At 40.7% G+C, this 23,758-nt stretch overlaps 1 protein-coding gene across 1 annotated transcript in view; it reads right to left on the bottom strand.

Annotated features, from left to right (window-relative positions):
* Positions 1 to 23,758, bottom strand: part of EGF (epidermal growth factor) — a 62,354-nt gene that overhangs the window by 1,811 nt on the left and 36,785 nt on the right. The window contains exons 14-24 of the mRNA XM_010586250.1: positions 22,821 to 23,044; positions 19,098 to 19,265; positions 18,200 to 18,349; positions 17,610 to 17,756; positions 16,261 to 16,377; positions 15,102 to 15,227; positions 12,606 to 12,725; positions 10,046 to 10,196; positions 7,208 to 7,372; positions 3,588 to 3,690; positions 17 to 119 (exon numbers count right to left, since the gene is read on the bottom strand). Coding sequence (XP_010584552.1) covers positions 17 to 119; positions 3,588 to 3,690; positions 7,208 to 7,372; positions 10,046 to 10,196; positions 12,606 to 12,725; positions 15,102 to 15,227; positions 16,261 to 16,377; positions 17,610 to 17,756; positions 18,200 to 18,349; positions 19,098 to 19,265; positions 22,821 to 23,044 — 1,574 coding nt within the window. The remainder of the gene's footprint in view (positions 1 to 16; positions 120 to 3,587; positions 3,691 to 7,207; positions 7,373 to 10,045; positions 10,197 to 12,605; positions 12,726 to 15,101; positions 15,228 to 16,260; positions 16,378 to 17,609; positions 17,757 to 18,199; positions 18,350 to 19,097; positions 19,266 to 22,820; positions 23,045 to 23,758) is intronic.

The raw sequence follows: 23,758 nt of genomic DNA, 5'->3' as shown, positions 1-23,758 counted from the left end.
AGGAAATCCTACTCACCGTATTCTGAAGGACAGGCAGGATGAGGATCTGCTGTCTCACACTCAATTAGATCAACCGCTTTAGTCTCCGGAGAACTGTTACACTCCTTAATAACCGCAAACTGGAAATACATACAATATGCACAAAATATACAGACCCCAAATTAATATAAAATGAACTGGTTTTCTGAAACCCAAGAGGCAAACTGGAAAGGCCACACACTCCAACCACAGCAGGGGGAAAAAGGTCACCTTGGCTTCAGGGATGACCCTTCCCCTGCAGATAATTAAACATTTGAGATGATGACAGCCCCGGTCTTTGGAAAGTGCGCGGTTCCAGTCTAGTAAAGAACTACCCATTCTCTTGCCTTGCAAAACAACCTTTCCAGATGCACAAACAAAAATTCATGAAAATCAACCCTCTCCATAGTACTGAGGGCCACTTTTAGAGTATTAAAGAGACCTGCAAACCAGACAGCAGGAAACCCTGCCAGACACAGGGAAGGAAGCGAGCCTCCCTTTCTGGCTCTCAGCACCATCTGGGGGTGCAGTTCCATCATCCCACAGTGACAGTGGAAGTGACACCTCAGAAGCGGAAGATGGGACCCTCTGGGGGAATGTGCTGAAAAGACCAGGGGGAAAACAGAAAAAAACAGAAGCAGAGGAAAGCAATGTGAAGCACTGTGCTGAAATAGTATAGAGGGAAAGAGGGAAACCCAGTAAAGGGGGGATGTTTAAAGAGCAGAGACAGGGAAGAAGAGAAAATGTCTGTATAAGATGTTCCAACAGAAGGACCAACAGATTCAGTGGTCCAGGTGGCTAATTGGTGGATTTATGTGGATAGATCACAGATGTAGCAGGTGTGGCTATTTAGGCATCAGTTCATTTACATAAAATCTGTAGGCTTACAGCTGCTAACCCACATGTGACAGACCCCTGGAGGAGATTCAGCTCTGCACAGTTCTGCAAAATATCTTTGACTGTGCAAAGCAGAACACTTGCTGGATGAAAAGTCTCAGAACAGCATCAAAATCCAGGCATGTGCAGAAGTTTACCAAGGCTTACATATCCCTAGGACAAACCTAGCCTGGATTATGGAACTCTAATACAAATGTGAAAAAATATCCAGGCATACCCTCAGATAAATGTAGCCTCACCTGGCAGAATAGAAGTAAAGGGAAAAAGTGCATGACACTTGGACAATTTATAGGTATAGTTTCAGTATCATGATACCTAGCATTTGATATGTGTGATAGTGTAAAATCTTTTTATCCTCTGCATTAACGTAGATGGGCAAGAACAAGAAAGTCTTTACTCTCCCTCTCCCCAGTCTCACAAATGAGCAGTAGCACTATGGGTTACAAAAGAAGTGAATTTCATGAGCTCTTTACAGTTATTGCATACACATTATCCTGTCCCCATACGAAGTCCTTCATTAGGATTATTAATGCTGTGTAAATCAATACCCAAAAACCTCTTCCAGTACCTTAAGAGTTGAGGAGCTATAGAGTTTTCTATCCCTGATGTAGTATAATCTCTTTTTTTACATAAAGCTCCCAAATAATCCACTTTAAGTGAACAGTAGAAATGGACAACTTCCTGCTGCTTTTTGGCAACTCTACAGTTTCTAACCTGAGTGCATGCATGCATGAAGCCCCAGTGAACTTAACACTCGATGGCTACATCAGCACAGAGCAAATCACGCGCATGAAACCACAGGAATCCATTACTGTGTAAGCATCAATAATTAGCAAAGGGTCAGTGATTTCCTCTTCCAGCCTGCAACAAACCATTTGCAATAAATTACTTTATTAATGTATTTGATGTCTCCCAGTACAAGAATGCATGGTGAAATTTAACACGAGTGCGTAATAAATGAGTAGGTTGGATTTGTTTTTGTTGATTCGGTCCATTGCTTAGCTGTCTAATTACTCCTATATTCAGCAAAAATATCATTGACCACTAGCATTAACTGTGGGGGCAACAGCAGGTGGGGACAGAGCTGATGAGCTGCAGGCCTCCTACAGCACTGCTCCCAGGCAACGAGCTGTTCCCAGTCCCAACAAATGTTTCTGATTTTCCCAGCCTCATATACTTTGCAAGCTGTGGTTTTTGTCTCTGCTATGAACAAATGATGGCATCGTCACGATTCAGCACATTTGCTGTCCAGTATGTGGAGTAACAAAGTGCTGGTAATAAAAGATCCACAAGAGTATGCAGCTGACCAGCTAAGGAACAATATGTTGTAACCAGGGTCAAGTAAATTCAGTACTCCCAACATATATTTGATAGTGTTTCAGTGGCTACCCACTCACAAATCCTGCCAGACACTCAAACTAAACCATTTGCGAGGCCTTCTTCGGGTTGATTAAAAATGCTTGGATTTTCACTATAAATTTTCCATGATATTCAACCCCTCAGATTCCCAGTTAGAACAAACTCATCTCTTTCTGGACTCAAAAATTTGGAGCAGAGTCAAACTTCAGGCCATTTAAAGTCAAATTCTTTTGTGACTATGACTACTATGCACACAATTCTTGTACCTTTCCAGCTATAGTTGGGTGTGGAAGGCTTTAAAGCCTTGCAGTAATACCTATACTAGAAAAACTTGTGTGCAGTTACCCCAGTAAAAAGGTGTGTGCTTCACTAGAGTTTATCACCAATCCTGTACAAGTATAAACTCTTCCAGTAGTCTTTCCCAGAGGCATAACTGTGCTTGTTTTGAAGAGTGGATGCTGCTTAGCTAATGTGATGCTACCTGGACAAGTATGGTGATACCTGCATTACAGCAGCTTATTCAGAGCTGAATGGTATGCGTGTGCAGACAAGCTCTTAGGGTAAGTCACACATTTCTGAGAAAGGAGTCTCAGACTGGGCACAAAAGTAGCCACAGATGCCAATTTTGTCACTTTGGCCAACTTCAAGTTTCAATTGCCATCACCCAGCAGTGTAATGTCATTTTAATGCCAGTGAGAATCAGGTCCTTAGGTCAGATCTTATGGGGCCAAATTCTCTGACGCAACTTCAAAAATGACAACAGAAACAGGCCAGTACAACCAGATCATGATGGCATTTCTACCTACACCAGTGCAAAATTGGTATTTTATATTCCCTCCCAAACTGCCTGATAACATTCTGGTTGTTTTTCTTTACAAGGCAGCAGCTTTTAAGACAAAGACATTTCATTTCATCAACCCCCAAAATAAAAGTTCAACATCTCATGTAGCACACACAATACTTGGCTTCCAAGAAGCCTTTTTTACAGAGGGCATACTTTCCTGTGAAAATAACTCCGTGATATGCCATGTCATCACATTGCCATTTCCTTAATTTAGAACACAGTTCCCCAACTGTTGTGTTCAAAGCTAACAATAACACTGGCTAATGGTTGCAATACATCCAGGCAGCTGTGAACTTTGAGGGATAACAATGAGGTAAGATGAACTAGGGTTCACAGCAAAGCACTTGATGACTCTAGCAGTTATTTAATATATTTAAGATGTGAATTATTTGATGGATAATCTCAAGTGGATCCCTAACACTCTTTGATCCTTCCTGCTTCCCTCTCCACTCCACATTAATATAGTTACCCGAGACTTGTTGCTAGTAGGTGTCACGTTCTCATTGTCAGCGCGGCTGCTGGCATCTCTTATCGCTTCTGCATAGAGATTCTTCTTATACAAGTTTTGACTTCTGCAATAGAACAAAAGCTGAAACAAATTATTTTGCTTTGGGAGGAACAGATGCTGCTTCCTTTCACACATTATTCTATAGGTATTTACAGAAGGGATATATAATTTGTTTTCTTTCATTGGTTTGAAAGGGTGTATTACTGTCAATTACCGCACAGTGGTTAAAACAAACAGCTTGTCAGAAACAGAAGTCAGTAAGAAGTGAACAAATTTTTTTTCAAATGTGCCATCTGTAAAGGGTCATTCATTAGAAAAAACAATAGACCTCATAATTTTAACTACCCCCTTCCATTTTCTTATATCATTCTCTTTATAATACATTCCTCTTATAAAGATTTAGGTTTCAGCCAATACAATGAACAGCATTTGTGGGTGAAGCTCAGAAATAAAAGTCTGAATATTTTTGTACACCACTCATAGTTAAAATTATGAAAGTCGCTTCTGCATTCATCTGCATCATGTATGGAGAACAACAATTGCAAAAATTACTATGAAATAAACAAACTGAAAGCCTCAAAAACCTTGGAACTAAGACATTTCCAGGGAAAAGCATGACCAACAAATTAACTCAAGGGGTGAAAAAGCTAAGAGTACAACCTGCAGTTGGAAAAGGATACAAATAATCAGCTCTAAGTGGCTAGTTCCAGAAATTAAAAAAAATTGCTATTTTTACAGTAAAACAGCAATCACTTAATAAGGCAGTATTAAAAGCCCATATAGGCCCCAACATAGAAAACATGGTCCAAAGAAAAAGAGTTCATTTACACTGCTTGAGATTCAAATCAGTACATCTTTACTGACTTTGCATACATGTTTTTTCTCCATCTAGACATCAGCTATCAAGATTAATGTTACACTCTTCAAATTCCGGAAGTCTCAAGTTAGAATAACCTTTTACTCAATCAATTTTAAATGAAATTTAATAGACATGTACCAAAGAAAATAGGAATTTTCCTTTTATTTCTACATCATATTCATATACTAACTGGAAAGTGCATCTGCAGTAATTATCATATGTTGCTCCCTTCATGAATATACAATGTAAATAAAATTTGCTTTTTGCTAGAAATGAGGAAGACCTGTTTCCACCACAGATTTTCTCCCCAGATTCTCCATAACATGTTCCTGTGTATTCAAACAACAAAAAAACCCAACTGTCTCCAGCAGGGGATAAGATTGGGACTGCTGATATGAAATCAAATAGGTGTCGGATCTGAGGGTACATCCACAGAGCAGAATGCTGAGAAATAAGGTAAAATAGTCCTTTTTGACTTTTCCTGACACTGTGGCAAGGCTGCTGTTCATATTTTATCACCTGGATGTGCTCATTCTGCACTGCAGCTCATAATGCTGACAAAACTCAAGCCCATTACTATAGAGTTATAAAATCCATTGCACAGAGCTCACACACAGGCATGGTCCTCAGTGGGATGCCCCGCTCAAGAGGATCACTAATTCTACATCTTATTTTACAGCATGCAGAGTAACAGATGCCAGGCGGACTTGCCAGGCATGGGAGTCTTCATGTGTGACTGAGCACAAGCAGACGAGGCAGTGAGATCTAGCTGACCGAGCATGGGCAAGAGGCCAAGAATTTCTCAATCCTAATCCCAGTCCTACTGTCGTTTTTTGCATGGCCTTGGCCAACTGAGGTGGAGGGATTGTGGGTGTTAAATCTGTGATTCGGATTTTTTTTGTTGTTGGAAAAAGAGTTGTTTCCTTGCTTCCCAAGAAAGATAGGAAACTTGGCATAGTATACAGTCAGACTACATAAACTTAACATTAAGGATGACACAGTGCTCTTCAGCAGACAAGTCATTGAACAAACCAACACGATACTTTGGTATTCTTGGCCTCCAGTTTACACATTTTTTGAATTGGCAAGTGTGGATCTCCAACTTAATTTCCTCCAATTAAAAGGAGATAGGCGTCTGCATTTTAGAGGGGAAGGAACAGGACTATTAAAGACTTAATCAGTATATTTCAAAATACAGTAGATAATGTGAAAAAGCAGTATAGCAATTTCAACCCAAATACTGGTTTCCAGATTCCAGTTAAATAGGGATTTTAGGTCAGTGGTTTCATTTTGATCTAGTTATGCTAGTAATAGCTGCAGTACAAATTCAGTCAAGCATGTAATTGAAAACTTGTTGTCGAGGTAAATAGTTATATTGATCAAAAGCATTTGGCAAGAAAGAAAGGTAAATCAGGGAGAAATGACAAAAGAGAAAGGAAGGGAAGAGAATGAGTATCTTCACACCTTAAAACCTGCCACATTCTAGCTATTTTTCATGACAGTTTATATGACATACATGGGAAATATAAGAATCTCACAATTTGTCTATTCTGAATGTCTCATTCCACTGATTAGCTTCTGAATCCCAGGTCATGAGAACAAACCAGGCTGCACTTAGCTTTAATTCTGGACCTCTACCATTAGTTAATAGAAAATAAGAAACATGGCAGCTTGTCTACTATTATGGACTAAATATGCTAGGAACCATTAAATAAGAATGGAAAATACTGGCTTCCATAGTTAACTTCTTTTGTAGCTTAACTTTTTATGCCTAGGAGAGCCTAATTTTAAAATTAACCTAAACCACAAACAAAACCCCTGCCCACAGAGGGCAGGTTGGCATGCAGCAGGAGACTCTTGATTTGGGTGCTGTCTGGATTTTTGTTTGTTTACTTTTCAATATAAATATGCATTTAAACAAGAGCCTCTGAGAACAGTTATCTGCCAAGGTCATGGCGAAAAGACTCTAACTTATTAAATGCTGAATACTTTCCAGTCCAAGGGACCTCGATGACATTTAATTTCACATCAGACTGGGTTCTTAAACAGTGAGTGTAGGGATTCTTTTTGCCATGAGAAGAATCCCAAACCTGCACAATTCATTATAGCCATGGAAAATGCCAGGGACTACTTTTACAACAGATGTGCCTTAGGCTCACATTCCTAATTTTATTCTTTCTACTGCCAGGTAAAATGCTTTCACACACTGGAAGATGCTGGAGGCATCACTGTGGAAGTTTGCTATTGGAAGGTTAGTAAGCTGCTTTTCTCAATGGCAAGGAAACTCTCACTCTACACTGAAAGGGAAGCAAAACCAAACTAATGGGATAGCTAGCAGAGAAGAACCAAACCCTACCATGACAGTTTCAGACATCTAGAGCTCTTAAGGGAAACCAAGGAAGAAGTGAATAGCATGGCTCCTGAACTCTCTCATCAATACAAATTATGGCTCCTCTTCCAACCTAATCAGGTCTATCCTTCTTCCCCCCAGACACATGTTACTCACTAACACCAATGTGATTACTGCAGGCAAGGGACATGCCAGAACTTTCTGAATTATTCAGAGATCCAATTACTGAAAAGCAAAAGAGTAGCAAGGATGACATGGCGATTTCCACCAGCTGAGGAACAGCTCGTGTTCTTCACCATGAGCTCTCTGTGAAAGTCAGCAGGACCTTAGTCCCTGTGCCACACGTTCACAGCACGTGTTTGGAAGCACTACCTGTGGCAGTAGGCAGCCAGGGACCCCAGCAGTAGCAGGAGGACCAGCACTGCTACGCACACCGTGATGGTGATGTTCCGCATCTTCACCCGCTCAGCATGCTGCTGCTCCCACCACTCCAGATCGCTGAACTGGCACCGCTCTCCGACGTAGCCCGTCACACAGCTGCCAAAAGGAAGTGAGCACACTTTGTAACTGGCGGCAGAGGAAAAGCCCCGGATCATCACTTCAGTCACCTTGTGTATTGATTTACCATTGGCAACTGCTATGGAAATACCTGGTTTAATTTAGTAATGGTGAAGACAAAATTACTTTAAAGGAATGGCTGTCAAAACCTGTAGAATTCAATATGAGAAGGCTTTTTTTACTATAAAGCTATTGAATCACCTACAGAATTATACAGAGATTACAATTTCCAAATTCCAATGGTAAAGAATAGAAAAAATAATCTTCTCTTAAGTCCTGCCGTGTGATTAGTGTTCCCACAAGATTTTCCATTTAACTCTTTACAGCAGCAAGCTTCCCTTTCTTTGAAATAGGCAAATAGGACTTGTTCGTATTTTCAGAGTGATTTGGTTAAGGGAATCAAATTTGAATCTAAATCCTTACTTTAAAATAAAAGACGAATGAAAGTGTTTAAAAAAAAACACTAGTATGGATTAGAAATATCCTCATAATTTAGTTTTAATACAAGCTTCTTCTGTAGGTAGTTTTTATTTGTTTGTTTTTACCACTGTAAAACCCAATACAAAAATTACTTATCATTTCATCAAATCAAAAATTACTAGGACGTGAGAAATACATCAAGAATCTCAGCCTAGTTTTACTGTCCAAGGTGAGAGACATAAAAAAGGAAATAGTAAACATAAAAAATGAACAGTCTATTCAATTCATAACAATCTCTCAGCAATGTAGGTTCAAATCCTTCTCACAATTCTTATCAGTCTAGTTTATTCAAGTCAGAAGAGCTAGTCAAATGAGCAAAAGAAGCAGGATTTACCTGCAGCAGCTTTTATCTAATGTCCTGAAAACATTATAGCAGCATTCATTATTAAATTAGGCGCAAGCACTCTCATTCTGTCACAAATTAGAATGCATGTATGTCAGGAGGCAGAAAAATGCTAATTTTTAATGTAAGATCAGAATAAATTCCAAACAAGCTAGAAGATTTACTTTGTAGTGTAAGAGCTTTCATTAATTAAAACACAAATCACATTTGGTATGTGATTTTTGCTAGATATTTTTGTTAGATAACATTTTTCCATTACTTCGTTTTGTTAGTTCATATATACAGCCTACATGAATTAATGCTGCCATCTAGTGAGAATTCAGCAAGGTCCACACACAAACCCTGACCCCCAAGAAAACGGCTAAGCACAGTTGCTTCTTAATTTTTTAAATGGCTTCCACTTCCAGAACCGAAAAATATGTACATTTGGATTCTTATTCTGCACTAACACATGACAAATAGAAGAAAAAAGATGTGATCCGATTTGAAAGTTCTGCAGATGTAGACTCTTCAGTTTCAATAGGAGAAGCTCAATGAAGTGAAAAAAACATAGTTATCAATGCCTCTAAAATTTACACTAAAAATTCATAACATATACCAGACATGACCATGAGTCTCATCTCCTGTAATGGCTTTGCCGAGCTTAGGAGATCCATGGCACAAAGCATCCACTTTATTCCCATGTATGTACATGAGATACATTCTTTTCATATTCCTGCAGGTACAGAGGTCTGTAGGTAGGGGAGACGACCCATATTTAAAAATAAGAAAGCCTAGGATTTGACAGTGCTTGCAGGAATGGCCTGGTACAGAGTTTCCTGCAGTGCAGTACAAGGTAGATCTGGAGGAATGGTGGGTCAAAGAAACCCTTCAGCACAAAGCTTGCTCTCCTCGCTCCAGGGTTACACCATGGCCACCCGAGTTACTGAGACACAGAGGGAGATTTGCCTACTACAGAACAGCATCCATCCCCTGCACAGGTCCTCACTTACCAGGTGAGACCCCAGGGGAGGACGCAGGTATTGGATTTTTCCCACTGCAAATACTTCTATGCTTGATTTTGAAGAAAGATAGAAGAGAGATTCAAATATAATCAAGTTACACAATTAAGTTCCAGCACTAATGGTTTTGAAGAAATGATTACCCCATGGGACTAGGCCATCACATTGACCAGACCAAGGCTGACTTCTGGAGAGATAAGATTCTCTTTGCTTTTATCAGTAACTGCATTTGGGGAACCAGAAATTAGGCTTCACAAAAATACTGACAAGAGGAAGGAGGTCTCGATTTTGAGGTCTCATTGCTACTTTCCCTGTTTTTAAGAGGACCATCATGTTGTACCCTTTCTGCCAGGAATCAAGACTCTTCAAACTGTAAGGGAAGATGCTGACACCAGGCTTCTCCTCCCTGGTCCCAATCAGAGAAGACAAGACAGAGGTGTCCTCTTCCATCCCAGTGAATGCTACACATGAGCAGCAAGGCCGACAGGGAGGTACAAGTCAGCATGACACATAAAGGAGAGAGAGCAAGCACATCTTTCATAAAGCTATGAGCACTAAGTCATTTAACAATTTATCTCACATTTCCAAAGCAAAGAATCGAGTGCTTAGGAAACAAATCGAATCCTACTATTAATTGTAACGGGTGTGAATGGAGTGACCACTTACAGAAACTTACAGTGATCACTTACAGAAAAGAGCAGAGTCTAATGATAATTGCTAGCATGAGTAATGAACAGATAATTTATGGACAAACACTTCACATCTGCACTCAACTGAGCCCTAAGGATACCATTCATCAGCACAGACAATACAAATTTCTGTACTTACTTGCAGGCATAGTCTTGCAGATCAGAAACATAATTGCACACTCCACCATGGAGGCAGTATGACTCGTACGAAGGAGGGCATCCTACAATATCACCTTGCACAGGGTGTGTGGAGTATTCATTGCTGACAACAGTGGGGGACACAGTAGATTCTGAAACACAGGATTTCACAAGGACATGTAAAACTTTTGGCTGCATTGGCAACGTGATCTTACAAAAGAGTTCCAGGACTTCAAGATAGGAAAGTAGGTAAAAATCTCTAATTTCGACCAATTACTTGTGTTTTACCTATTTACTTATGTTGCTTATCAAATTTAGGCACACAGAACTTTAGATCAAAATACTAAATATGCTTGATTCTAGATTTGCAACAAAAAAACCCACAGCGGTTGGCAGCATTCTGTCTGTTTAGATGTGTGAGCACAGGTCTGAAGAAAAACTGCACTGGCTGTCTAGTTACTTACGCTTAAATTATTTTTGCAACTTACGCAGCTTTAGGGTATAGTAAAACTCTACAATGCATAAAATACCAGTCAGATGTACAGGTGAAGGGTGACTGTATTTCATGCACTTGGATCTCAGACTGAGAAGTTTTTACATGCAACTTGTCATTCTTATGCAGATTATTTCTACTCTGCTGCCGTCCAGTTGACTGCATCCGTGTGTGACTGCAGATCACATTTTTTATTGTTTCAAGCTAGCTCAGGTACAGATAACAGCATCACTGGGGAAGCAGGGAACTCTATTGACCCAATTCTTCAGAGGGTTCTGTGAATTGCACACACTGTCACCTACATAGGTATTCAAACTACCTAGTTTTAAAGGTAGCTCTAATATCTCTGGACAGCATGACCTACAGTGCAAACATGCCCTTACAGAAAAGGAGCGCTTTCTTGCCTACTTTCATGCTACAGCAAATCTATAGGTCAGAACCAAACAGCTTGTCCTGGGATGGGTTGGGATAGTGTTAATTTTCACAGGAAGCTGGGAGGGGGCCAGGACAGCTGACCTGAACTAGCCAAGGGGATATTCCATACCATGTGACGTCATGCTCAGTATATAACTGGGGAGCGGGCTGGGGGGTGGTTTCTCAGCAGGGGAAGTGGAGGAGTGTTGGGATCCAGGTGGTGAGCAGTAGCACTGTGCATCACTCGCTTTGTCTATTCTTTTATCAGTACTATTGTTGTTGTTGTCACTTCGTTCCTTGTGCTGTCCCAGTAAACTGTCCTTATCTCAACCCATGAGGTTCTATTTGGTTTTGTGGTTTTTTTTTCTTTCTCCTCTCTGATTCTCCTCCCCATCACACTGGAGGAGGCAGGGAGGAGTGAGCAAGCAGCCTCGTGGTGCTTTGTTGATGGCTGGGTTTAAACCATGACACATCTACATGGCAAAGAATTTCTAGCAGTATGGCTTAGCAGAAATGCTCCTAATCACTCTCATACATTTATGGGATCAGTTTTATGACTCACACAAGTTCTATTGCAACATGACCTTCAATGACATTTGGTTTTTAAAATTTCATTTGCAGAAGAACTACCATGGCAAAGAGCCTGAATCGAAAGGGATGAGTGATTTTAGTGAACTGCAGGTGTGACTGCATTCTGCAAAGAAAATTTCAACTTGCTAGAAGAGCTTATTAGGCAAAGAATTAAAACAGCGTGTTAACATCCCTGAAGACATGGGATCAGACTTACAGCTGAGCAACCTAGAAGGCATTACTTCCAAGTCATGCATCATTTAAAATCATCATTTCCTGAGTCACACCTGAAACTACTGAAAACTTAAGTAACTGAAAAGGGGGGTAGGGATCCTGATAGGTGTTCTACTTAAAAAAGCCATAATTTCCTTCTGGTTTTCTGCAGAAACAAATCTGTGACAATCACACAGTGTCCCTCCATCATCAGAGTGTCACTTGATCTGAGTAAAATTCACCCCGATGCAGAGGGCTGACACAGAGTAAGATGATGAGTCACTTAGCGCCACATTTTCAGAGAATGCTGCTGTCACATTGAGGCACTGAAATGAGGGTCAGACAGTCACTAGTGCTGAACCTTCAGCAGCTCCCTTAATTAAACTGGTAACCAGATTTTCTAAAGAGTTTCAGAGCCCTTTTGAAAAATTGACTTGAAAGACTAGCTTATTCTGAAGAATTAAATGGGACTTAAATTATGTTCAGTTTTTGTGCTAGCCTTCTGCAGAGCGAAAGAAGGCATGGAGAGTTTGGAAAATTACACAGACTGAAATCACCTCCAAAAATGTTACCTCCAAGGAGCATTTACTTCTGCTGCTGTTTGTAAAGGCTACTAGATAAATGTGTCATTACATTTAGACAGTGAAAATTAGCATTAAACTTTAATGTAGATATTTCCAAACTAAACTCGAATCTGGTCTCCTTAGCCCACCTCAGAACAGCCTCCTAAAGCAAGGCTAAATGGATCCACAAGCTGCCCAGTATATCACTATACAGGCCTTCCTTAATTTCCAGGTATAAAAATTTATCCAAGAGCACAGTACCTAGTCAAGGGCCACTTCCTTTTTAATTGCTCACTCCATTTACTCACTGCAACCGATGCCAGTTCCAGAAGCATCATCAGCACACGAGCAAGTGAAGTTTCCTTCTGTATTTGTGCAGGTTATGTTCTCTCCACAGGTGTGGGACCCTGTCTTGCACTCATCAATATCTGTCACCCAAACAGTCTGCAGTTAGAAGAATGAAATGGCCTCAGAGCATCAGTTAAAAGGGCAGCAGTTGCAGCATTACAGTCTCCTGGCAGTGAGGAGAAACACCAAAGACTTTCCCTCTGCAGATATGCCTTCATGGAAAACATAATGGAAGAGCAACCAGCATACTTTCTACATGAAGTAATCACAGCCTGCCCAGCCACTCAGAGCATACTATGCTGCTGCAGAAGATCTCCACAAGAAGGAAGGAAAAGCTTCCCCATGACACGTAATGAGTACACTAGAGTTGAAGAGAAGACTTATTTGTATTTATATTCTCCTGGCATTGCTAGTCATAGCTCGCACACTGGATGAATACTAGAGTACTGTCAGTTGGCATTTTTGCATTAAGACAGCACAAGGGTTTGGGAGTGGGGAGTTGCCCACCCCTGTACCACCCGCCTGGTCCAGCCTAAACAAAAAGTTTAGACAGAATGAAAGGGTCTAGAAACCTACAGGTTTATCCGGTTTGTGTAAACACTTAAATGAAGCGAGTCTCTGAATTACTATGAAGAGACTCCCTGATTACAAGAAGAGTTTCCAGGCTCAGAGCCTGTGTTATGTTCCTATACTCCTCTCACCCACGTCCTGCTGCACACCCTCACCCTGCCTCCACACCTTCTCTAGCACAGCCCATGGCGGCAGCTCCTGCCAGGCTGGCACTCACCCCCTGGGCTGGCACCTGCCTAAGCACCCCCTCAAAGGTGGGAACTTTGAAAGGGTTCACATACCAGAGTTTGGGAGCCTCTGATTCATTTTATGAACTGTCAGCAGAATACATGTGCCAGATCTACTTTGGGAAAACAAAATCACAGATCTACCATCCCAATTTGTGTGAAATTATTGCTTAAACCACTGGGACTTTTCCTACAGTAAAATTAACAGGGTCTGGCCCAAAACAGTATAGAAAATTCAGAGCAATTTTAGAAGCAAAAATACAAGAACAAAACTGTTGCAGCATGTTCCAAGAAACGTGATTTCAACAACACAACATGAACTCATCTTGTACCTTGTCTGGATGTACTGACACATTTCTAGACACTGTGCATGCATGCAGGTGTCTAAAACTGAAGTATAAAATTACTTACTTACCAGTTTCTGGGCTTTATAGTATATTTCAAGTCATCAAATACAAAATTAGTTTGAATTCTGTTTACATCATAGCAACATTGCATCATTTATAAAATACTGTGAAAATATATATTACCATATTCTGGACTCAAAGACTTCAGGAAGATAATGGACTGTTTTTCAATAATAGTGGTAGGTACCACAATCATTCTAGCTGAGCAATGATACCACAGACAGTGAGATCCAAGGGCTGCCTGGGGACATGCCTTGTAGGTGGTACTGGGACAGCAAGAGGAGCTTGTCACTTCTGCCTGCACTTGCAAACATCCTCAAAGACATAAGCTCTGGATCTCTGACCAGTGTACGCAGAATGCCTTCTCGAACCTCCTGCCTCTGATACTTTCCACACCCTGCCCATAATAATGATATTGTTCTTAATTTTTCAGTCATCCTTATCTGTGTCGAAGAACCAAAGCCCAGTAAAGACTATGTAAGAATTGGGTCAAATTTAATAGGCTTTGAATTATGCTATAAAGGAAAAAGGAAAAAGAAAGGACAAAAGAGAAGCCAAGACTCTCATAAAGCTCTGAACAAATTGTGTGCTAGTCAAATACTGGGGGGGGGAACTTCCTGTTCCATCATATTTACTGCTAAAATGGATTAAAAAATTAAGAAATGTAGGGAATGAAGTAAAGACCTGGCATTAGAGCTGGATGAGAAAAATCAGTGGGTCTGATTATTAACAAGACTCTAAATGTACTCAAGTTGTCAGTGTCAACACCTTGAACCTCATGCCTATTAAACAGACCTGGAATTATTTGATGAGTATTATGACACACTCAATACCTGCTTTCGTTTATATTCATGGCAACGATTTCCAATAAAACTTTACTGCTTCACCTCCACTTCCCTCCTCCCCTCCACTCTTCCTCTCTCTCCTGCTGTAGCTACTAAAAGGAGTGCAAACACTGAGAGGAGGTATCCACTGACAGCTACAGGCTTTGCATATTGATCAGTTACTGGGGTTGCCACACTTTGAACAGGAAGGAAAGAATCAAAAAAGGAAGAAACGATAAATGTCAACTGTCTGGAGGAGCCACTGTTAGGGTCCATGCCCCTACCAGATTTTTAAAAAGAATGAGAAGAGCTCATTTGACAGCTTCATAGCTTGATGCAAGGCTAGCCCAAATCATAAGACATGTCTCTTGCTTATTCATCCTGCCCCAGCCTTCCAGATACAGCACAGCCCTCGCGCATGCCCGTACCGTAGCAATGGACTCCATCTCCAGTGTAGCCCTCCAGGCATTTACAGACGTAGCCCCCTTCCGTATTGATACAGCCCGACACATTGCGATTACAGTGGTCCATATTTACAGCACACTCATCAACATCTGCAAGACAAAACAAGGAGGCGGGACACATGGGTCATGAAACCATCAGGTAAATCGATATAAAGAAATGTCTACATAATGAATATCCCTCAGACTATGCTGTCACTTGTCATTTGTGCATCTGAAGCAAATAGGAAGAGAAGGGCTTTGTGGTCTTTTGTTGGTATGAAATTTGATGGGGATGTTCTAAAGAGCCTAAGACAGTCAACCAGCTACTTTCAACTGGAGACCTAGAGGTTCCACAAATACCACTTGCTTAAAAAAAAATTCCCATTTGAAGGGAATGATCCTATTCAAAACTAGCCTTATATTCTTAAACCCTACTTAGAGAGAAACTTTGCTTTCAGAAAGAACACATAAGCTTAAAAAAAAAGGTACCACAATGAAAAAAAAATTACATTCATTTCACCTTCCTTTTTTTTTTTTTCCTTTCCATAGCAACATAGACTCCTGTGAGTCTTCACGCTCAGACACCAACTGGTAAATTGTTTCTAATGCCTTCCTGTCTTGGCCTTTATGAGAGAACAAAGTGCTTCCACTTATGTTGTATGAAAGTCCAAAAACTTAAAGACCACTCTGAGCAATGTGTTGTCTGATTGTTAGAGTTTCTTTTTACTGCTAGAAAGAAACAAGAGCAGCATTTTTATGTAAACATTACTTCAGGAATACTAATTTTTAAGAGATTCCTTAATACATACTTCTAAATTATACATCAACTATCATGTCTATGGACTAAGCTTTTCTAATTAGGCAATTTTTACAAACATACTATGCTTTTATTTCTATTATCACCATTATTGCTTGTTAATATTAATAGGATTAACACTCATGACTCAGGGGAAAATAAGGCATGTGATAATTAGCCATTTCATCCCACATGCTCTCTGCTCATCATCTCTTTCAAAACAAGCAATACCTTTGACCTTTCTGTGATGGATCACGCAGCAGAGCTGCCAATGTGAGAAAATATAGATTTTTTTCCTCTCTCCTAGTCTACGGTTTTCCAGAAGGTTGTATTAATGTCTTGTATTACCATAGCACGATTTCCCCTTCCTGGTAAATCCTTTCAAACACTGGCACATAGCACCATCTTCCAGCAAAACACACTGTGCATTGACGTCACATTCTAGTGCAGTGCAGTCATCTTGATCTATAGCATAAACAAAACCAAAAAAAGCTACTAGATGCATTTGGACCAAAGGAGGTACTTGCGTGGTTTAACCCCAGCCAGAAACTAAGCACCATGCAGCTGCTCACTCACTTCCCCCCCCCCACCCAGTTGGATGGGGGAGAAAACCGGGAAAAGAAGTAAAACTCGTGGGCTGAGATAAGAATGGTTTAATAGAACAGAAAAGAAGAAACTACTAATTATAATGATAACACTAATAAAATGACAACAGTAATAATAAAAGGGTTGGAATATACAAATTATGCACAATACAATTGCTCACCACCTGCTGATCAACGCCCAGTTAGTCCCCGAGCGGCAATCCCCCCGCCTCTACTCCCCCCAGTTTATATACTGGGCATGACATCACATGTTATGGAATACCCCTTTGGCCAGTTTGGGTCAGCTGCCCTGGCTGTGTCCCCTCCCAACTTCTTGTGCCCCTCCAGCCTTCTTGCTGGCTGGGCATGAGAAGCTGAAAAATCCTTGGCTAGTATAAACACTACTTAGTAACAACTGAAAACATCAGTGTGTTATCAACATTCTTCTCATACCTAACTCAAAAACATAGCACTATACCAGCTACTAGGAAGACAATTAACTCTATCCCAGCTGAAACCAGGACAGTACCATATATAAAAAACCCCACCAACCAACCAAGCAAAAAACTAACAAGAAAACGAGAACATACAGTCCAAGTTTGAAACATAGCTCTCCGGGGTTAGTTATGATAAGCCAATACAATCATTAGGGCTGTAGTCTTTGTCGAGGTGGAGTTGAAGGGTCGGTTTAGTATTAGGATTTCTGAATATTGTATGCAAAACCTATTGTACAATTTCATGATCTAGTGTCATTGAACGTATGTAGAATTCAATGGTTCTATTGCAATTTTGTTGAGAGATTTGTACTTAATATACTTAGAAAATCTAAGGGAGAGCCTTTCACAAGTGTTCCAAATTAGAAATGTTTGCTCTCTAGACCTGGATAATATTACCAAGTTTTGCTGACATAGCAAAGGAACATGGAGACAAACAAAAAAGCAGTGCTACCTGGCATAATTGCATAGACCCAGCTTCTTGTAAGAGGGTTAAGAGTGTGAATGCCACAGTCTTGACAATGAGCCTTTCTTCCTTTCAGGCCTATGATTTCTTTCAGTTCTATAAACCTGTCCAGAGCCCCACAGTAAATAAAGGAAGAAAATCATTGGACTCTACCTGATACCATGATTTCAGCCATCAACAAAATGCTGATCTTCTTTTCCCCACTCTCTGTATCCTTGAATATCCCACTGCTTTGTGTGCTCCGGAGTAAGGTCTCTGGTGTTGGCATTGGTGCTACCCCCTCGTGCACAGAGATGCTTCCTGAAAAAGAGAAGAAAAAAGTGACACAGACTATTTAAATGAACTAACTTTCTCATTTTCTGTCACTTGTCTACTTTCCAATAATCATGGGGGTTTCCTTTCAAAACAAACATCAATATCCTCCCAGACTAGCCTGTGTCTGGCCTCAAATTATTCCTAAAACCACTCATTGGTGGGTTTTCTCAAATACAAAAGACAAGGAATGCAACTCATTGCTCACAATACTTGCTAGCACTGCACACATCTCTCTTACTGCTAATAAGCCAAGGGGAAAATTACAATGGTCAGAAAACATGTTATTGTCCCAGGACAGCATCCCAGTGTTTTCATTCTTCAAAGAAACCATCATTCATTATGTAGAGCAAGGTGAATATTTTCCAATCCTTTCTGTCAGGATCCTCAAGGGTTTGGAGAGGGTCTTTTTTGGAACTGGAGGATTGTACCTGCTGTTGTGTTGGAAGCATCCAGAGCATGACAGGTTTTTCCATCTCGAGTTTTCCCAAATCCTGGATGACACATGCAATGGGCAACTCCAAAATTGTTTTCACAGATCTGATCACAGCCTCCATTCTCATAAAGGCAAGGATTTGCCCCTAATGCAGAAAAACAGGCAACTTAACAAGCTGCTTCTTCAGGCAACATCTTCTGTTAGCTGTGCAGAGTTGAAGCAGTTGGGAAAAGAGTAAGGACTGACAAAAACTAGAACATCCTTTTTTTTTTTAATTAAAACCAGACACATATATAAAGCATATATTATCACCTAGCCTCTGGCAGGAAAGCAAATTCGCATACTCTCTGTCTTATAAATTTATCACTTTTTTTTAAAATTTCCTTCATTATTTCTCCTTTAATATTTAGAGTCCTAGCATTCCCTGAAAGAACATTACAAGGGCATAGGGAACCTGTGATTACCTTCTCTCAATCCTGGTCTATTGAATTACTTTTTTCTGCTTACAGGGAGATTGTTCCCAACAGAAAATCAAATTATTTGATCCAAAACTAATAAATCTTACAAAATCTTTCTCCATGTCATTTGTTATCATTTGTGTGTGTGAGGGGTGCTAATAAACTAGGATAAATAGGAATTAGAAGACTATGGTAGCCTTGTGGCAATTGATCAGCATCTATTCTTGGGCTTGATCATAAATATACAAAATCTGTTAGCATTCCTGGGACACATGCCCAGATGATGCTTTCAATAAATGCCAGTCTGACTATGCAAGACCTTTTACAGAGCCTGTTTCTGAGAAGATAATCATCTCCCCAGGGACATCTGTTCTAGTGATATCAGTGAACAAGAGGAGGCTGGAAGGGAATGACTGCTTAATTTTTGCAGTATACCTGGTTTCGCCAAAGGATGAACTACAACCATTGATGAGGGTCTCAGCATGCTGCCTCGAAGACGTACCCTGTTTTGGCCGGTCTTCTTGTCCACCCTCATTAGTGATGGCCTAGCCCAGTCGGAAAACCAAAGGTGATCCTCAAACACCTCTACATCAAAAGGGTGGCCTACAAAGAAATTAGATTTCTCATTTCCATATCTGTAGGACATACACAAGAAACCACATAAACAAAAGCAGTACCTGCATACAGGTCTGCTTCCTCCTATACATTGGCATAGCTATAGGCACTTCTACACTTTGAAGTCTCATGGGGAGGGATAAGTGTCCATGAATGATGGACCATGGGCACATGTTACTTATGCTTTTAGCAGAGGAGGCTATGACGCTTGGCTGGCTCAGTACAGTTTCTATACTGCTGGTGACCTCCAACCAGATCAAGTTCACTAGATGCTTCTACATCAGACATCATCATTTCTTGAAGTAGCATTGGGACCAGCCTTTCAGAAAAGGACTGCCTCCTTCCTCTGCCAGTAAGTGGCCTAGCACAGAGCTGCTGAGGTACACAGCTCCTTTTGCAGCCTTCACATAACAAGGAGGAGAGGAGCTCATGGCATGTGTCATCCTGCATATGTGTACCGGCACAGGGCAGCCTGGTAGCTACAGACACTATAGCCACTGACTCATGGTAGGACCCCAAAGCCAGTGTGTGGTCTCTGCAAGTGCCAAAAGTACACACAAGTGCAATACAGTGATCCACATGTACATACAAACATGCATAGACATTCGCTAGCCAAGTCATCACAGTGCAAAATTCAAGAGGGGAATTAATTTTCTTCACTTCAGCCAACTAGCAGCAGTAGGCTGTGACTAGTTAGTCACTGTCTGTTAGCCAGCTGACTAACAGTAACAGCTAACACAAACCGCAGGATGAAATAGATCATCCAGGGAGCTTCCTCTCTTTTCACTGATTACAACAGGAATCTAGACACCAGCTTGGACCAGGCACCTAACACTTACATGATTAACAGTAGGTGAGAGAAATTCCACCCCAAGTTCAGATTACAGCATTTTTCCTTAGTAGCACAACACTATCTGCACTAGGAAAACTCAGATCCCTAGTTTAACTTCCAGAGAGAAGTTCAGCAATTCAGAATCCAAAGGACACTTTCATATATAAAGGTAGACATACTTATAAAGATCTTTGCAAAATGATTCTGACTCTTTTTAATATCTCTGTCATGATGGAGAGTTGTCATTAGTCCATATGGGACTATGCATTCTTTCTATATATTTAGAAATCTCCTGCTTTCAGGATAGCCTTTGGGCAAGCTTTTTGCAATGGAAGGTGAGAACATATACTGTTCTTCCATGGATGTCCACCTCGTTTCAGAGTGGGTGCTTCCTGGCTGAAGCAGGTTTGCTTTGTCCTGGTCCTTACTCACAGTCTAAATATGCACCTCAGTTTGTACCACTGCAGTCTGAGCCCCTCTGAAAGGTATATTTTGTAGGCATGTGATTTAATGATCTGGTTTTTTGTTTTTGATGTAGACCTCAACTAGGTGACGTTTAATTTCAGTAATGAAATTGGGATCCCAAAAGGTATTAGTTTAAAAAATAAAAATAATAAAAAAAAAATCAAAGCCAAGCAAAAAAGCAAACAAAACAACAGATAAATTAGAACTTTGGAGAAGGAGTATGTGTTAGTATATCCTAAATACACATCACAAATAAACTGAAAAAACCCCACTCCTACACAAAAAAAAAAAAAAAAAATTCTAAGACACCATTTAAGTGTTCTTAAGTGTTAAGCTGAAGAGCATATTGTTATTCTATTAGCACTTCACTACCTCCAGTGAACCATGCTTAATTGCTGGGCATGGTTCTTGGTTTTTCTTTCCATGAAATTTGAGCAACTAGCCCAAGATCTAGATACTGGCCCCATCCAAACATTTACTCACAATTTTAGGATCTATATCTTGCACTATCAACAAACAACACCCTGCTTTGACCTGCAATTCATCGACCTCTTAACTTATAAATAAATTAAGGATTAAAAATAGAAGTGTATTGTCATGAATGGTGATAGCAGGAACAGAAAAATAATCACATGAACCCTTTCCACAACAGTGCAAGCCTGACCCATTGCATAAACAAAAGGAATGGTTGTGTTGTTCACTGCCAGGTGCTTACAGGTTGTTTTACTCACAGCTGAAAAGGGGGTTAGCAGAAGAGCAGAAATAATTTTACCTATTTTGCATGCAGCTGTACTGAATGAATTCTCAGTACAGGGGCACTAGAGGGAGCTGCTGTAATAAAAATTCATGTTACAGCAGAATGCCTATGAAGAGACGCCACCTTCCTGTCCTCGAGTGTACAGCTGTCCAAGAACAGAAGCTGAATCCTGGTCTCACTAACAGCATTAGCAAAACATCAGGATATCAAGTCTCTCTGCCCCTCTATATTCATACCCCTACAGGTCTGCACTTCATCTCTTTCACTTCTTTCCATACAGGTATTGATGTCCTTTTTTCCCACCTCCAAAGAGCCGTATCACTGCTCCAAGCCTACCTCCTTTCCCATACCCTGTGCTTCTCCAGCGCTCCTAGCTTTCCTTCTCTGTTTTCTTCCATACGACACTGTGTCTTTCCTTGTGGAGGAACAAAGTGAAACTGTCAACAGGCTTCACAGTCCTGCTTTGCAGATCAGTTGCAAGGTGGAGCATACAGCAGAATACGTACAGCAGGGGAAAAGAGAGGAATGCTGGGAAGTCACTCTGCTCGGGGCTTTTGATGTCTTACAAACTGGAGAACACTGCTCTCTCCAAGACCTCACTCTGCTCACCTTCAAACAAGTGGGAGGGCATCTGGCTTAGTAGATGAACACAGGTCTTCCCAGAGCATGCACTAGAACAGCAGCTGCTTAACAGAGTAACTGTAAACTCTTTACCCATGGCAGTCATGGTATTGAGCCAAGAGTCCTCATTGTGCCCATGTTTTGTATGCACACCTACAAAATGGTCCCCAGAGAGATATCATGCACAAAGGGAATTGTCCTTTCCAGAAACTACTTTGCCATGTACAAGGTTTTTTAAACATATGGTTTACTTTAGATGTGGTACAACATCAGTTCCTCATTGCTAATATTTCTGTTCTCTTGCTCTACAACAACACAGTTATGTGCCAAACAATAGAAATCTCAGCCATAACAACTACCAGCATATCACATAAATCATTTTTCCATTCAGTGTCTATTGTGTATTTAGAATCATCCCAGTGTTTAACACTGTGCAGATGCAGGTTTGTTGCTCAGGGTCCTTAATGGCCAAGATTAATTCTTTTCCAGTTTACATCAATATAACTCACTGGTGTGACAAACACAGCAAAACCTGAATTACACTAAGCAGCCATGCATGGGACAAGCAAACAACATTTCTAACTTTTCCCTTCTTTTCATTTTTCTGTGAAGGCAGAGAAGTTCTCTGTACAATGCAAAGTGGCCGCTTAGTAAAAGCAAAGAGTGTTAGAAAGGTGTTCTTTTGCTAAAATGAATAAATAAAGGCAACTGGGTAACAGAATGAAGAACTAAGTGATGCCATTAACTTCAGCACAGGGTTGCATGGGATATACAGCACAGCTGCTGGCCTGTAATTCACATGCACATATGCAGATACACATGCATATTGACAAGCAGCAGTAGGTAATTATCAACCCCAAAGCCTCACCTACATCATTCTGTGCAAGAATTCGACGACCAGAACCATCCAGGTTTGCACTCTCAACCACCGACTGCTCAGCATCACACCAGTACACCTTGTTGGCTAAGTAGTCGAGAGCTATTCCACTGGGCCACACCAGACCAGTACGGGCTATAACCTGGCGATCGATGCCTTCTAATGAAGAGCTGTCAATCCGGGGACTGACCCCCATGTCAGTCCAGAATAATCTCCTTTAGAAAACAAAATGCATACAGGAAGTCAGTAAGTAAATGTTTGTCCTCCTCTCCATGGAGTTCTTTCAAAGCAGAAAGATCAGATCAGAGCAATACAGGCCTGGGGCACATGAGAAAAAGTGCACACTTCAAGCAAATATATTGGCTGCTGATCTTTTCACACTTGCCATAAGACTCCAGGTGATTACACTGGGACTTAAGCAGAATCCCCACTCTGTTCATTGGCACAAAACCTTTGAAAAACAACTCCCACCTGTGCTAACTGCCAACTCTTCATATCTGCTTTCTGCATTTTGCACGTGACTGCTGACAGCGATTTAGCAAACCCAGGCAACAGAAGATGATGCATTAGCCAGCCCCTTGTCTAAACAAGGGTATAACAATGCAGAAAGGGAACCAAAATTACCCACCACTCACAGAAAGCAAGCAAGAGTCCTCAGGTTATTTTGTTTTTAAAAAATAAACCAATATCAGGCCCAGCCTCTTTTCTTCTTTGAATAAAATCATGATTCTCAGGGTCTCCCTCTAGAGTCCTGAGTGTTAGTCACTGAGTGCTTACTGTTTTTCAATGAATGGACAGTGCTACCTGGCAGCTCACAATGAGGATAGTCAAAATCACAAATTACTGCTGAAGTTTGGACTCCAGTCTTCCCAGGCATCAGCTGCCTCTGTCAGGTTTACTGAAATAACCCACGGATTCACTTAGCTTTA

This window comes from Haliaeetus leucocephalus, unplaced genomic scaffold (genome assembly GCF_000737465.1).
Source record: "Haliaeetus leucocephalus isolate CR32 unplaced genomic scaffold, Haliaeetus_leucocephalus-4.0 Scaffold140, whole genome shotgun sequence".
NCBI lineage: Eukaryota > Metazoa > Chordata > Aves > Accipitriformes > Accipitridae > Haliaeetus > Haliaeetus leucocephalus.
The sequence above is the reverse complement of the archived record's forward strand: the minus strand, read 5'-3'. Positions and strand labels throughout refer to the sequence as shown.